Here is a 17237-nt window from a genome sequence, read left to right as displayed (position 1 = left end):
TCATTTATTCTAATTCACTCTAGATTACTTCTAATCAAATTGTATTGTATTCAATTCAAACTAAATTATAATAATAGTTACTAAGATGTGATACACATACAATTCACACCATTTTTATTTATTTCTCCGCATTCCCTCATCTAATAAATTTCAAACTTCTCTCTTTCTCTTTGATGCAAAATCTGACACCAAGATTTCTCGTTTATTTTTATAATCAGATCAAACAAATTTACATAAACATAGATCCAGACTGAACTACAAATACTTGTAATATTTACTGCAAGAAGTTCACTACAATTACAATGGTTGGAAAATGAGTAAAAGACGGCAGGGGCTAGACAATGAATATGAAATTTTAAAACCTGATATGACAATCGAATCTGATGCTGCAACGTTTACACCAGTTTGAACTGAACCAGAAACTGCGTTTTGAGCTACTTGCATTAACTACTAGAATCAAAACTGCAGGAGAAGTATACTAAATAATTACTGCTACATACAAACATAAGTGCAAGCAGAGTGAGAAATGCAATACCACAGGCATGTCGCTATTCAAAGGTCACGTTCTAACATCTTTGAGTGCACCCCCTTTTTCAAGCTCGCTGACCAAATCCTTAAGCGATGGAACCTTTGTAGCCAAGGTCCTATATAATCTAGAATAACGTGCTCGTGTGCCATCTGCGGTCCTTGCTAGAGCGAGCAAGCTTAGAGCCTCGGGTAGTTCATTAAATACTTGTTTCATTTCCTCCAAGTTCATATTTTCCAAAACGGAGGGTCTAGGGGCAACCCTCACAATTTCACCACCTTTAGGTTCCTGAACTCGTGCATCAGCTTTAATGACCAGTTCCGAATTAGAGTTTGCACCACATTTTATTATAAATGGTAATGTTGAGCCAGTATTAAATTGGAGTACATTCCACTGTGCCACGTCCGTTTCCGATCCAGAGCTCAGATCTGTTGATGGCTTGTGACCATGAGATATATCTTGAATGGGGTCATCTTCTTCAGGAATTGACTGTATCATACAAAAATAAAAAACAAAAATCAATCCAAATTAATTTTCATCAGTTCAGCCCTTAAGCATATAACTAAGCTATGGACCCAAACAACAAAATAAACAATTTTGTTCTATTTCAGTATTGATTGATGATTAATTGAAAACTGTAACTAAGATAAGAAGAAAGGAGTGGGGTGTACAATACACAATATTTTGCATACCTCAACCATGTAGCGAGCATCTGCAATGTGCCTCTGAGCACATGGATGATCAATTTGGAGAAGTGAAGGCATTTGTTCTGTTAATTCATCAACAGAAGCAAGCATTGTCTTTTTCTTACTTTTGCTCAAGATGTTCACAGAAGAAAGTCTTGTTATATCCTGTTTAATCATGCCTTGAATTATTAATAAACATTCAATCCGTACACTAACTTTTGAAAATAGATTTGAGCAATAATGTAAGAACCTTGATTTGCTTTAATATGCTATCAAGCGAAATAAGAGATGCTAATCGTGCATCTTCAGCTGCAGTAGAAGGATTTTGAATAGGGGAACCACCATTTTCTAACGTTAATAATGCTATATCACTTTTCATTTGTTGCAGAATCTGATAAAAGGAAATTGAAAAAATCAATGTCAGCGTATGATGAACAAATTCATTTAAGACAACAGAGAGTAAGTTCCTTCACCAATCGAATCACCACAACACTACCGAGTTTCTAAAAGTTTGATTTTTTTTTTTAAATTTATCATAATTTTCAATGATTGTTTGTCTCTGCTCTCTTCCCAGCATTGACTCAGGCGAGTATTGTTTTTGTCCTCCACAATATCAAATGCACACAATTTAATTTGTCTTTGTTCTATACCCAGTTGGCCAGTTTAGGTTGAAGGGAGCTATTTATACAACTAGAATTTGTTACAGATACTTGATCAGAAGGCACCAACCTTATCACCACATCAACTCTCAGTCTCTAGTGTCAAAAATAAAAACGGTGTTGCATTATAGTTAGGGGCTATATCCGCATTTACATGCAATTTTTATCTAGCAACTAACACGATGACAAGCATGAAGTCATGCAGCAACTAAAGACATATATGTTAATATAACACTTTTGGCATGCATAAGATTTAACTGTTTGAAAAAAACAATGCACCTTTCTTCTTTTATGATCAACCGATTCTAGAGCTGAACGTAGCTTAGCTACTTGTGCTGCATCTTCAGCCTCCTCTGTCGCCAAGGTACCAGCAATATCCTGTCAATCACAAATATCAGAAAACAGAAATCCAACACAATGAAAAAAGAATTCATTCATTTTTTTGGTCTAAAGTATACATCCACAGCACACAATCTAATCAAACAAATCACATAAATGTAACTTCCCATGGAAGGAAATGGAGGTCTGCATCTAAATATATGGTCTTTATGCAAGTTGCATGTATGAATTCAAAATGCATGTAAAAAATTTGGGAAAACGATATTGTGAAATTTTAAGCAGAAATCCTTTTTCTTTTCTCAAACTAACACTGGACTTAGATCTTGAATTTAGTATGACAGTTCAAGAAAAAAAAAAGACCAAAGTTTACCCTAGATTGATAGAAGCTACGAAAATACTCCATCCAATAAAACATGCCAAAACAAGTAGCTGGACTCAGTCTATTATGTTTAGAACAATTGTTATATTTGAATGTGACAGCTGTACGAGTGCCATCTTTCAACAAAGTCCTAGAGCAAACAAGCTTCTTCCAATAATCATGCATTTATAATTCACTCTACACACAGAACTAACGTGTGCCATACCTTCAAGTGTTGTAGTTGAGAAGTATAGACCCGTTTTGAATATTCAAACAATAGCTGGCCAAGGGCATCAGTATGCGGAGGAAGAGCAGCACCAAGTCCAGCCATCCAACCATCCATAATTGCAGTTGAAAGAAGTTCCAACTGACCAGTTGACCCCCCGGATGCATCATCCCCAGTTACTGACAGAAACTCAAAATTCTCGCCAAGCCAGGATCTAATTTGGCGCTGTAACTCACCAGCAGGTGTATGTACAAAGAGTGCAGCAAGAGCTTTGTTCCCCATTGCAAAACTTTTGGCCTCCTCAGTAATTTCCCTGAGCTTTCCACCAGTTACCTGCTGTCTCCAGATGTCCTGTGCAGTTTATTTCAAAATGAAAACAGAATCATGTGACGAAGGTTCAAACAATGTAAGGTTTTTCCAGGTATGTACCAGAAAAGAGAATAAAACACAAAACCAACACAAACTAAAAGAATAAGTTGCACGCCTTGGTGGAAACTTTGAAGTTAAATAAATTTTTACTTTCTCAGCCTTCACTCCTCAACCAGTTATCAACAATTTGGCAGATAACAGAAGATAGGACACTGATAAATGGTAAAATGGCATTATAATGTTCAAAGATCTAAACCAAATCTAAGGAAAAACTACAATTTCCTTCCTCAACAGTTTTCACACTTTAACTGAGCTTTTCTGCCAATTAATGTGAGCAGCACTAACAAGAGAGAGAGAGATAAAATTAATAGGTATTTGCAGCTACCTCATCAATCCCACGTATCTTCAACACAACAGATGAAAACTTTGATTTCTTTTCTGGCTTTAGATTCACTTTAAATCCTTGGATCTGCTCGTCAACATATAGCACAGGAGACCTACCAGGACTACTCCCTCGGCTGGAACTTCTACTACGCCCAGTATTAGTCTTCTCAAGAAAGCACTCAACTGGCAAAACCTTCAATTCAATGTGCAAGACAAACAAAATTAACAAAACGCATGCCACTAGACTCAGAAAAATCACAAAATACAAAAGGCGGCCTTATTGGAACTTTTTTTCTTTTGAAAGGGAAATTCCATAGCCTCTACTGCTGTTACCTTAATTGACTGCAACTCTGGGGATCTTGCAAGCAAAGATCTTATATACAGAATTCTAACACGGGAAACAAGCATGGTGTCCATTACACGTTTAGGTTCCATCTTTCTAATAAAAGAGAAAACAGAATCCCTAATTTCAGCAAGAATTTCATGTTCCCTAGAGGCACCAGCTTTGATCACAGCAGCCAGAACCTGCAATCATTGGGATATGCTCATAAAAATTTAGCCTAATTGGTGCAATCAACCACATTTGTTATTGATAAAATTGTATGTACAACCTCTTTTTGATGTTCAATACATTATCATTTCAAGTTGTAATAGTATGGGAGCAATTTCCAGCTGTACATATTCTCGTAGTAAATGTACAAACTAAAATAGCACAATATAGGAATTGGCAGTTAGTATTATAAACACACAAGTATATATATTATGTACAGTGCTTATGCATAGAACAAATTCTTTTTCCAGCACACTATGTTCTGTGCCATAAAGAGTTTGTCAAAAAATTCCCTGATTTGTTTAGTGAACTTAGGTCTCACTGCCCACTGTATGAGGTTCAGAATCCTCCAATTGGCCTATCCTAACTCTGGCAGTGAGGTGTGCTGGTATCACAGGCTTGTCTCCAAGTTTCAGTCCTCTGTCATACGTCAGCATGTGACAGCAAGGAGTCAGTTGTTCTCTTGTTTCTTGCCTCCCAAATGGCAGAAAGAAAAGAAACACTAATGTTGATGCAATTCTGGTGCTGACTAAGTATTCAAATTTCTTATTAAAGGGAATGTCTCTTGTATCTATAAAGTGTGTAAAGCCTTCAATCAGGTAGAAGAACAGGTTAGACCACTCAGCCTATTTTATGAGCTTAATACAACTTGTGAAGAACTTGATGAGCTGATGATACCTTTTAGTCATGATGTGAAAGATTCATAAGGCTTAATAGGAGAAAATGGCTGTTAAGAACTTCCTGTCCATCCTCCAGCTTTGAGATTTCTTTGCTGCAGGATGCTGATAAAAACCTTGGGAGAACCATAGCACAAGGCTTTATAAATATTGGGAAGTACCACATTACCTACCTCAGTTCTTGGAGTGCAGTTTATATATGTGTTAGACAACTTCCCTTAAGGTCAATTGATTTTAAAATGAAATCTGAAATGCTATTCAAGTCCATAGCTCATCTTGGTAATTGCCTATTTTGCTAAGCTCGTCTAGTTTGGCAAGTAGATATGGATGGGGTTTGTTGGAAAGTACAACATCACCCGACCTCAATTGTTGAAGTATGTCTTATATATCTATTGGAAAACTTCACTCAATGTCAAATGGCTTTAAGATGAAATTTGACCTAGTATCAGAGTCTATAACTTTCTAAGTAAATCACCTATTCTAATAGACTCGCCCTTTCCACAAACATTTGTGAAGGAGGGTGTTGGCAATCCCGCATCGCCTATCTCAATTTTTGGAGTGACTTATATTATACATCTATTGGACAACTTAATGTCAATTAGTTTTAAAATGAAATCTGACCTTAAATTCCTCAAACTAGAATACCTACTTCCAATCAGGACTCATGTTGCATACCTTGTAATTGGTGCTCAACATCCCACCACATGTTCCACAACCCCAACAACAATGCAAGTTGGCTATGCACTAGCCCTTTGACTGGTCCTAAGCAAATAATACAATGCCAGCATCACCACTCATACTGTTCACTAGTAGCTGAGAGCCTAAGACATGGCTAAAAGCTATGAAATCAATTGGTAAGACCCTCAGATTTATGTGGGTGCACCAAAGGCATATATTAAAACACAATGTTTAGGGCTCCTATAAATTGTTACCAATTGGCAAATCATTTGGTATCCATCAATTTTGTGCTTGGTCTTAATAAACAATGGATACAAAATTATTTGTGTAGGGTGCTTAAAGGTTTAAGAATTTTATGGATTTTTTAATGATTTGGATGAACAAATACACTAGATCATAGGGTTAGCGAGGATGATGTATTGGTATTAGGTTCTGGTATCAAGCCATGTTTAGATGTGAGGATGAAGATGGAAATCTGTGCTTTCAATTACAAGGAAGGCAAGCTTTAACAGGAAGTTTGGACATTTTACTGATAAATTGTACATGGCTGACATCCCAATCAACAAAGACTGGCGGCAATGTATCCTAGACAAGAGAAGTGTCATAGTGTAATGAGATCCCTTGTATTAGTAATGTACACATTCAGTTATTCAACTGAATGTTAGCTGCTAGTGTTTTTGTTGTTTCTGTTTTCTGTTATGGTTGTGTAACCTCTTGAGTCTATATATAGACTCTGTTTTTGTACTTAGTGAGTGAAAATAATATTCAGTTCTTGTTTGTTAAAGCTTTTCTCTGTTTTCTACATATCAAATTCTGATACCATGGGATGTAATCCAAGTCGTTGTATTGACAGTGAGTGAGTAGAGCCTTATATGCATACCAAAATGTTCAAAAACACTAGATCAGGATTTGGACATTCTTCCCAGAAAGACTCAGCTTAACATAACTGAAAATAACAAACATCTGTTCATATTACAATAAATCTGTTTTTAGCAAACTGAATCATAAATAGATCATTCATGCATACCAGCATCAAAAGCTTGTTTGCACCATCAGAAATGGCAGCATGCCCTTCATATTGGTCTGGATCAAAGTCATTCAAAGCAGCAGTAAGATATTCACCTGCAGGGGTACTCTTAACTAATTCAGAGCCAGTTTTAACTAGAGCAACTGTGCCATCATTTTTATCAGTGGCTAAAGGTGAAGGAAGAACATCCACAGAACGAGAACTTGTATTGTTGCCACTTCCATTTCTGTATCAAGCCAACCAGAATATGGTCAATAATCATATGCTAGTAAACAAAACAAAAATTACAAGGAATAGAATAAAATCGTACCTTCCTGTACTCCGAGGCTGAACATTAGCTGAACCACGAGCTAATGGACTTGACAACTGAAAATTTTAGGGAGCCAGAAGTACCCACACAAAGCAAAAAAAAGCATGACCATTGATATAAAATAATTGTTACATTACTCTTTGGATGCTATTTGGGACACGTATGTATATACATTACCATGTGTTGCTGAAATCCTGATTCATTTTAAAGCAAGCAATGGTAGGAAAAAAGACATATATGGTTGCAGCCCATAGAATAGAAGACAGTTTTTTGAATTAGAAGTTCTTCACAATCAAATATGACTTATGCGCAAGATATAAAGCACTTAGTGCTTTGAGACAGAACCATTAATCAGAAGAAAGAGGGCCATATTATGCAGTGTGATTTATTCAAATAAATGACCATAAACATTAAAATAGTTGGTGTCAAATTTTAAAAAGTCGATAACAATACCTCCTTTTCATACAACACAGATAGTGATCGTATACAGTTAATCTAGTGAGTTGTGAAACTTTCCTACCTTAGGTGATCCAGCTGTAGATGCTTTCTGACTCTGAGTTAATCTATCAAACAATTTCTCATTTTCTTCATGCAACCTCTGCAAACCATCAAATATCAAATTTAGGTTTAGCCTCTCATCTCTCCAGATCAATATACAACTATAGTAGGCATATCAAAATTCAATACATCTGAAGAATTAAACAAAATAAATATCCAGAACTTTTTTAACGGGGTATATCTTATACAAACTAGAAGGTCAGAAAATACAAAACAAAATTTTAAGCTGTGTTTTCTTGGTTGCCGGTTTACCTTTTATATTTTTTGCCCTTTCTTCATATGTATTAATAAGGCATACTAACAATATCCCCATTTATGTTCTAGAATTAATTATCACTTTCAAACATGGTGGTCCACCCACACCATGTTCTCGTATGTATACCATTTAGCATCTAGAAGGTCATCAGAATATACAAACCAAAATTTTAAGCTGTGTTTTGTTGGCCGCCGGTTTAGTTTTATCTTTTTTGCCTTTTCATTATATTATATATATTAAAAATGCCACCATAGTAACTATGTCATCGTTTCAGTTTTAGACTTAATTGCTGCTTTCAAACATGATGATTCAACCATACCACATACTCCTACTTATACCATTTTGCATCTAAAAGATATACAGAGTACTATGGCCAGTAATATTTCTTATGAAGATTTTGGTTTATGTTTGAAAGCAATAACCATATAATAATGGGGGGGAAAAGACTGACAATCAAACACAATTGCCAACCATAACAAACCTCAATCAGCGCATCACGTTTCTTTAGTTCCTCTTCTAGTTTTCTGGTTACTGCAGAAGAGTCTATGCCATCTCCAGTTAGTTTTGAATTGGATACATCAGCAGACTCTGGCTCTGATACAGGTATTGACCTAGGTTGAGCTTTAATAGATTCATTGAGTTGAGTTTCGAGGGTTCTAATTTTAGCCTGCATCAGATAGAAAAAAAAAATGGAACACTGAACTATCTGGCAAGCATGGAAATAACGCACATCATTACACCTAAATAAGGATTAACTTCATTATTTGTATTTTAATAAAAGAATTCAGGAAAGGGTGAAATTGATACTGTTCAAACCGGTGATTTAAAAATCAGACTGGCCAGTTTGACTAATCCAGTTACACGTTCAGCTACACAAAAACTCAGCTCTATACAGAACTGGTCAAACCAGTTTGAAGCCACTAATTTAAAAAAAAATAATATAAAGCATCTTTAAGGCAAATAAAAACACTTTTAATAAGTACAGAACATACAAATAAATTAATTACCAATTATTATTAATTTTTTATTTACAAAAACATAATTTAGTCACTTATATTACTTTAAAAAAAAATATCTTGATTTATTTGTTCTATATTATATCAATTTGCCATTTTCTTTTTTATTCTATACATACACTTATAGTGTTAATGGACATTATTTTGCTTAGTAAAAACATAAAGTATTAAGTTATATTTGGTTTGGTCTATTTTCATGTTCTCTTTAAGTTGTTAAGAACCTATAAAATGGTGCTTTATTTTAATTTTCATTGTTATATAATTATTAAAAATTAATATTATTTAGTTATTATTATTTTATTAATACTTTTTCAAACACATTTGAACCACAAAACCTTGAATCAGTGTTTTCACCGTTTCAATGACTGATTTGGTTTAAAAACATTGGTTCAAACTACTCAATGATGACAAAGTATCGTTGCTACAGCTGTGTTGGAAATGTCACCTGTACACACATAAATTTGATAATATAAATAGCAGTTGGTAGCATGCAAAAGAAAGAACTGCAGAAGCAGAGCATTGAACCAGAGTACAAAGTCCAAAACTCAACAGGGAGAGTGAAATAAATAAATAAAAGTAATAAGAATTTAGGATTAAGAAGCAATTGCAAAAAATTTAAAGCTCAATTATAATTTATATACTCAAGTAACAAACAAAACTGATAAACATTCATTCACTAGAAAAGTTATGTTAGACCATTCTAACCTTTATCGAGAAACTGTAGTTGTTAAAGTACTTAGAAATTGGATTTGTACACCATTCAAGAAGTTCACATAAATAAGTAATGCAAGCTAGTATAACATAGGACCAACCTGCAAACTTTGGATGGTTGAATCTTGTTCTTGTATCTGCAATTTTTGATCTTGCTCTAACCGTAGAAGTTGAGCAACTTGATTTCTAAGCTCAGTATTTTGTTCTTTCTCTATATTGTGTTTATCTGACAGAAATTCATGCTCCGACTACAACAAATAAAAACAATAATGCAGGTCACAGGCAAGGAAGATGCCTTTATATTAAAACATATCAACTTAGTGTTGATAATAAAGGATGGATGTTCTCAGGAATTAGGGGATATTTTGCAGCCTAAAATATTGAAACGTGTTAACTAAACAAAGTAATATGTTGTTAATGAACAATTCATAAAATTAGAAAAAGAAAAATAATATATTGTCAAATATGTGTAAAGTATAAGTTCGGATAAGAAGATGAAAATTGACAAACAGTTATTATAATGTCATGGATCAGAACTTAACACAAAATGTTTAAAACATTTAACAGAACACCCACCTCAGCAAACCTAAATCAAGATGACATAAGAAGATGCACAATGTTGGATTTGATATTATAATTGACTGAGTAGGCAGTCAAAAGACTGATTTAAAACTTTAAATGTATATATGCTCTTTTAACATGTTGTGGCACAAATAATGTAGAATTGCTCAATGGATTGACATAACCCAAGCATGACACTTTTCAAAACATAATTTACAAGTCGCCAAATAACATGTCACTGCATGAAGAACTGGAAAACTGTGACAGGCTAATTCAAATACCAAACCTTTAAATCAGTCTGCAATGCAGAAGAAACTTTCCATGCCTTCTGCACTTCATTGAAGAGTAAAACACACTGATCATTTGCATCTTTAAGCGCCTGCTTGAGCTCCAAACCCTCTTGCTTTAGATCATTGATTTCTTTTTCTTTATCGTAGAGCTCCTTTCGTGCATCATTTGCCTAAGAAAAAATATGGCAAACACAATACATGGTATAAATAGAAAAATTTGAAATCACTAACTCCCTAGATTGCACTCAACATCATTGAATCCACATACAATCTTATCATGTGTAATATGTAGTAATGACTTTAAAAATCTTCTAACAAAAATTATCACTGATGAGTAAAGAGATCAAAGGGAGAAATGAGAATGGGAACTTACAACATCTCTCCACTTTTTAATTGTGTCTCGGTTTCCCAGGCTTAACATAGAGTTTCGAGCTCTAGCAGAGAAATTGAGAGACGACAATGTCTCAGATAAATTTGAAACACTTGGACACACATTCACAATCATCAGAGTTTTTGAACTCCCACCTGCACATATTAAATAGCACTAACTGCAAAAATTAGATCACGTGCCTGAAATTGATCAGAAAGAACTGATTCAAATCAGGATGAATCATTAAAAAAGTATACAATTACATGGGGAATCAATTTAGAGAACAAAAAGAGTGAAAAGCAAAAATAGCTATAGTTAGAAATGAAGGTAAATCCTTTCTTATACACAAAATGCAGGTAATTTGTAAATGTTGCTTCATTTACCAATGTCTTTGTCTATCCATCATAGGATAAGGTATCCTTTGGTGGAATAAAAGACATCAATGTAGCAAAGCCACCCAAACCCTCAACAAAAGAAAAATAGGCAATGAATACAGGGACCATAATATTTTCTTGGAAACTTCATGGAGAAGCCACTGTTCTTCCTAATGGCAACGACCTAAAATTTTTATAATAAGTTGAAAGAAGCTCCATGGCCATTATCACCTTAAAATTAGCTTTTGAATCTGCCCTCTTTCTGAAATTGAAGGAGGAAATCTTTTATTGGCTAATGTAAATAAAATGTTTTATTTGTGAGGAAGAGAAATAATATTTGTTTCTTTTTCAAAGATGGACAATTAAAGAAAGGGGATGTTCAAATTTCTGTAAAAGAACCAAATTAATCCAAAGACAAAGACAAGGGTCCTTTTAAGCACTGATATGGGACTAATTGGAATAAAATGTAATTGTAGAAATAAAAGAAAACAGTTATAGCAACAGAAGAATGCATATGCAGCAACATATTTCTGAATAAGCAACAAGACTAACAGAATATCAAATGAAGACAATATCAGACAACAGCTTCATGATTACCCAGACAGTAGCACATGTGATGTGACTATGTGACAGGACAGGTTATGGCAGCTCATATCACTTTGATTCCATGTTAAAGTTAGAGGGGGAGACTGAGAGAGACAGAACAGAGTCTCTTTGGAGAGAATTAGAGAATGAAAAGCTTTTTATTCTTTAAGAATGTGGTACAAAGGTTGAGCATGTCATTCAGATATAAAGACTCTAGATACAGTTAGTGGAGACTATTCCCTAGAATTACAATAATTGAATCCTTCTAAACAATAATACACATAAACAAAAAATTATGTGGCATGTGATATATGGCCACAGTCTTCTAACAATGAAAAAACCACACCCAAGTTGTAAAAGCTCATTGGCATTTTAATAAGCAGAGACAATGCTGTTAATAGTACATCAATGTTACATCAGATATAACAAATCTACAACCATATAGATGCTACCATAACAAGTTCAACCTTCAAAGATACTAAGAGGGAAGAAAAAAATCAATACCAAGTGAATCTGCAAGCAGTTTTGTTAGCACTGAATTTTCATAAGGTACTATATCCTTCTTTGATGTTAAAGAAGACAAAACATCTCCCAGCCTGCATATTCATTTTAAAAATGCAACAAGTCAGAAATTTAAATTTTTCACTGCACCACATTCTTTCAACTAAACTTGCCCAAAAATAAAACCTATACAGAAAAGAAGAAAATTGCCAGCACATATTAGGAGTTACGAAGAATCAAATTGCATTTCATTTTTGTACATACAAAGAAGTGTTATCTAAGCATGGTTCATTACAGTACACAAATCAGGACCAGGTTCAAGTACTATTGTTGTTCCTCAATCTTCCTTCCAGAACTAGTTTAACCAGAAACCACATCTAAACTTGATTGTGAATATGCTTATTGGAGCTTTAAAATCCATTTCATCATTGATAGGGGACTTAAGGAAATAAGTAAATGCAAGATAAAGTATAGCCCTTAAATATAAGTATAGTGCCGAAACACCATACATGAAATGCAAACCCACATCTACTATTAGGAGATTAATTATCGAAACATTTGTTCCCTAGGCAGAAGCAGACCTAAAAATTTGGTTAGCTTACTTGGTAACATTTGCAACAAAGTAATGAAAACTGATAAATTAACATATATAGGACAACAGAAAATACTTTAAGTGTATTGCCACCTAAAGACATGGATGGACAAAACCCTAGCCAACTAATAAGCAAACACTGATAAATTTACTAATGGAGAAAAATAAAGCATTGAAGTTACATACGCTGAAAGAGACTTCATAACATGCAGTAAATCTGTGACATGGTCCCCACTATCATCTTCGGTTATTGAACCTTCACTTCCAGCTAAATCAACCAGATAGAGTTTACTATATGAGTTTTCACCAGTGGTCAAATTGTTATAAAATATGTGTACCGTGACAATCCTGACACAAAAATACATGAAATCCAGAGGTGAATTAGTCTACAGCAGTCAAAAAATATGGCAACAAATGCACAGAAATATCAAAATACTAACAACTACAAAAGAAGAACCTTTGACAATCTTCTTTCCGATAATACAATATCACAATGATACATTTAATAGAAAATGTTATTTACACTGTTTCTAGTACAAATATTCGAAAATAGAAAACAAAGCGAAAAAAGGGAGACACTTATAATTATTTGTGAAATCATCAAATTAGAAAGCAATGTCTTCTCAAACCAATACACACACAGAGACATATATCATGGTAGATTATATCAACAAAACGATCTTCCATTTGCATTGATCTCAACAGTTACATTGATAAAAAGTATGCTATCAAAATAGTATATCGTGCAACTCAAAATGACATAAGTGAAACCACTGTCAACACAATATAATGCAGGCAGAGAATTTAGACCGTACAAATGAGAAACGTTATTCTTTGCTAAATCATTTTCCCGAGTCTGCAATGCAGTTTTTAAAACTGCAGAAAACTCAAGAGGATTGTCAACTTTTTCCTGCACCAGTTCCACAAAACATTCAGGTGATCCCAAGCTGAGTTTAGGAGTGTTTTTCCCTGCCTCCAAAAGTAGATCCCTTGTCTGAAAACACATAAAAGTATATAAAAAAAAATTAATAATCCTAAGTGAACAGAAAATCAGAAAGTACACCAGAAACACAACAGGAAGGGTGCATGCAATAAGTGAAAACAGAAAGAGACCTGTTCATTATATAGCTCGCAAACTGTAACACAGAATTTATACTGAGAAGTAGAAGTTTTATCTAAATTGGATAAATCAAACAACTCCTCAAAACAACGAGCATATAGTCCCCGATCATAGCTTGATCCTTCCTGGGAGTAACAAATGAACATCAAAGAAGCAATTGATTAGGCCAATCATCATTGACTAAGACAAAAAAGAACATGTAAAAGTAATTCACCCATAGGGCAGCCATTTCATTTCCAATATTAGACAACATTGAATTTGAAACTCTTTTTATTTTATTGTAATTTATTTGAGAGGAATTGATATGTGAATGCACACACACAAACAGCAAAAGAAAGAAAGCAACCATAGTGTGTGTCTTTCCAGAAAGGGTTTGTCCATATGCAAGTATGGAAACATTATATCCATCCAAAGCTGACTGTACCAGTGGTTGAACATCACTGAATAACTCGGCTGCAAACAGAAAATCAAAGGTGATGAGTGATCTAAAAAGTACATATCAAAGACATGTTTAAACTAAAGAGATGGTAAGAAAGGATAAAATCCTTTTACCTTGACCCACATGTGGTCCATAAACTCGGTCAAATTCAAAGTCTTTCTTGGCATTAGATGAGGATTCATCACCAGTATTTACACTAATGGTATAGCCATCTGGAAATTCAACAACTGAAGGACCTTCATCTTCAAATAATGGCCTTGCTCGGCAAAATACTCGTATGTTTCCTGCAAATAATATTAATTGCTGCATTTTTCAGCTCAGAAAAGCTTATATATGAGTATGCTTAAATAAGAGGAACATTGTGTATTTAACCAGCTTCACTTCCGGTTACTATATAAAGAGAGTGCAGAAGACCAAAATTGAGTGTATGTAAAGAAACTGCCTAACACTCAAGGAAAATTTACGCATAAACTACCTTTAGATGTTAATAAATCATTGAATAATCTTCTTTTCTCATTGATCAGTGGAGCTATTCTTGCTTCAGTTTCAAGGGCAACTTGATCTGAAATTCAAAGTAAATTTTCAAAATTTAGTGACAGAAAACCAACAGTACAATTTCACATACAAAAGAAGAACAAAAAATGTACCAAAGTTTTAAACAGAGAAACCACCCTTCCCCGAAAATTCTTGGGTACTAGAAAGAAAAGATAAAATCTTGCTTAACTTCATTTATTTCAAGAAACTAAATGCTAAAAATGCCAAATCTATTATCTATTATGGTAGCATAGATCAGACCTTGTAACTGTGAGAAAAACCAAGACTCTCATTTCCCTACACGGGTTTAAAGAATGAATCTCATGTTGTCCTGAAATTAAGTATTTCATTCAAGCAAAAGAATTTACAGGAGAAATGTCAATATTCCAAAACCTTCGGTTCATTCTAAGCATGAGCCAAGAGTCAGGAAAAATTAATTTCTTACCTAGCTTGCGGGTTTTCTCTGCAAGAACGCCTAGATATCGTGTAACTCGATCAAGTTTTGCATTTGAATATTCTTGAAGTTCATTTGCCTCTTGTCTTAATTGCATATAGTCTTCTCTAGCAAGCTGTGCAAAATATCTGATGTGATTGTTAACACATGACTAAACCCAAAATCGCATGATCCGAAAGAATTGGCAAAGTTGCCACATGAAAAACAATAACGCAAACCAGATAGAAGACACACCAGTAAAAATTAGCTAGTAATTTAAAAATTTAAATAGTATAAAAAGCATTACATCTTCTATCCCTCTTATTTTTCCTTGATAAATGGCTGCATGGAGGTTGGAACCTAAAACCAAACCACCCAAAAATCCCTTATCAGCACATTCCATTACAGAAAGTGATTTTCAATACGCAACTCTGTATAATAGAATAGTGTAATCATTTCATAACATATGAAACTAACCATTTGGTTTATACTAGTCAAATAGCATACATGGAAAACAAACAAAAATAGTCCACTCCACGAGTTTTCAAAACGGGCACGTCGGTCGGTACTCTGTTTTTTTACAACTAGAAGTCAAATTATAAACATGCACCATCACATTTTTAGCATCCATGGTTTGATTCCTACGCCGAATTCTTTTTGCTCATATCATATTATTCTAAACAGCCTCTTCTAAAACACCCTAAGCCTGAATTCAAAATATTGACACCGCAAGAGCACCCCCTTTATCGTCGTCATCACGGAACCATCATGTACTACAAACAATACAAGCAGCAAAAGCCCTCCAATAATTAATAGAAGTCCACAAAAGGACAATGGAGGAGAAGAGAACACATAATCTTCAGTCATTCATTCAAAAAATCAACGCGCTCATGTTAGGTGCAAACATCCTTCAATACACAACCCCGAAACAAACACTATACAGTTTCTGATGCTACCCCAGCGTAGTACCTAGAGATTCTACAGAGCCTCCAAACTCCGCCCGCATTGCACCTTTCCTTTCTTCACACGCTGAAACTACTTGTACAAACCACACAACACAGCACGTAACAGCTGAAACACGAGCTAAAACGTCGCCGTTGCGAGCACCAGCAACGAAGCAGAAACTAAAAACATTGGAACACTTTCCAAATCAAGAATGAAAAGGAAGAAGGCCAAAACGTCGCCGTTGCGAGCACCAGCAACGAAGCAGAAACTAAAAACATTGGAACACTTTCCAAATCAAGAATGAAAAGGAAGAAGGCCAAAACGTCGCCGTTGCGAGCACTAGCAACGAAGCAGAAACTAAAAACATTGAAACACTTTCCAAAACAAGAATAAAAAGGAAGAAGGCCAAAACGTCGCCGTTGCAAAGAAGAAGAAGAAGAAGAAAAAGAAGCAACAGCACAGTGACAAGTGGAGCCGAAAACGCATTACCTTGACTTTGTCCTTCAACCGGTTAAGCTTCAAGGCGACGGACTGCCTGGATTGTGGAAGAACCGACGTAGCAGAAATGGAGTAGCGCCGCAGCAACGGCGCAGTAGGTTTCCGATCAGCTTGGTCGAGCGGAGGCGGCGGAGATTGCGACGCCGGAGACGACTTCCACGGGTCGAAGCCGGTGACGTCCCAGCTCCAACGGTTGGTCTGCTCCGCCATTTTGAATCAGAGTTGAGATTTCGTGGCTTCGAATTTGAAATGAAAAAGAGGATTCGAAAACATATATAAATATATATATAAATAATAAATAAGATGAGCTTTATGATATAATCTTCTGTGGCTTTTTGGTTTGGTTTTGGGGTGTGATAATGAATGGAGGGAGAAGATGGTTTTGGTTGGGAGAGTGTGGACGGCGTCGTTTTGAGTGGGCGAGAGTGAGACACAGTGTTGTTGGGTTTTTCTCGCTCACATAATATTTTTGTGTCTCTTCTTTCTTTAACCTTCGCTCTCACTAACTTATTGCTCTCTCTCTCTCTCTCTGTCTTAAGTGTTTGGTTGTTTTATAGGATAAGCCAAACCACGTGAAGGCTTTCTTTAACCTTCGCCTTCACGTCAAATTCTGCTTCCCAAACACACTCTTCAATCTTCACCAAGGATAAAAATATATCTATATT

General features: G+C 35.1%; 1 protein-coding gene across 5 annotated transcripts; it reads right to left on the bottom strand.

Moving 5' to 3' along the window:
• Nucleotides 1-183: 183 nt before the first annotated feature.
• LOC137808717 (kinesin-like protein KIN-14B) lies at nucleotides 184-17132 on the bottom strand. Of its 5 annotated transcripts, none has more exons than XM_068609978.1 (24): nucleotides 16564-17098; nucleotides 15142-15265; nucleotides 14638-14724; nucleotides 14276-14446; nucleotides 14070-14176; nucleotides 13717-13848; nucleotides 13419-13597; nucleotides 12790-12951; nucleotides 12015-12106; nucleotides 10555-10706; nucleotides 10178-10351; nucleotides 9432-9578; nucleotides 8085-8270; nucleotides 7310-7387; nucleotides 6790-6845; nucleotides 6480-6705; nucleotides 3881-4072; nucleotides 3549-3740; nucleotides 2795-3145; nucleotides 2151-2249; nucleotides 1463-1603; nucleotides 1219-1377; nucleotides 536-1015; nucleotides 184-462 (listed from the first exon to the last, which is right to left on the bottom strand). In XM_068609978.1, exons 1-23 carry the CDS (start codon nucleotides 16780-16782, stop codon nucleotides 560-562), a joined length of 3882 nt encoding a protein of 1293 aa, XP_068466079.1. In that variant the 5' UTR covers nucleotides 16783-17098; the 3' UTR covers nucleotides 184-462; nucleotides 536-559. The 5 variants fall into 5 exon arrangements, with proteins under 5 accessions (XP_068466079.1, XP_068466081.1, XP_090156035.1 ...); XM_068609980.2 differs by adding an exon at nucleotides 14958-15027 and having other exon boundaries at nucleotides 184-1015; nucleotides 16564-17004; XM_090299909.1 differs by having other exon boundaries at nucleotides 184-1015; nucleotides 10555-10725; nucleotides 16564-17132.
• Between the last annotated feature and the right edge of the window lie 105 nt (nucleotides 17133-17237).

The sequence above is a fragment of the Phaseolus vulgaris genome, chromosome 3, assembly GCF_051622355.1.
Source record: "Phaseolus vulgaris cultivar YP4 chromosome 3, ASM5162235v1, whole genome shotgun sequence".
NCBI lineage: Eukaryota > Viridiplantae > Streptophyta > Magnoliopsida > Fabales > Fabaceae > Phaseolus > Phaseolus vulgaris.
The sequence above is the reverse complement of the archived record's forward strand: the minus strand, read 5'-3'. Positions and strand labels throughout refer to the sequence as shown.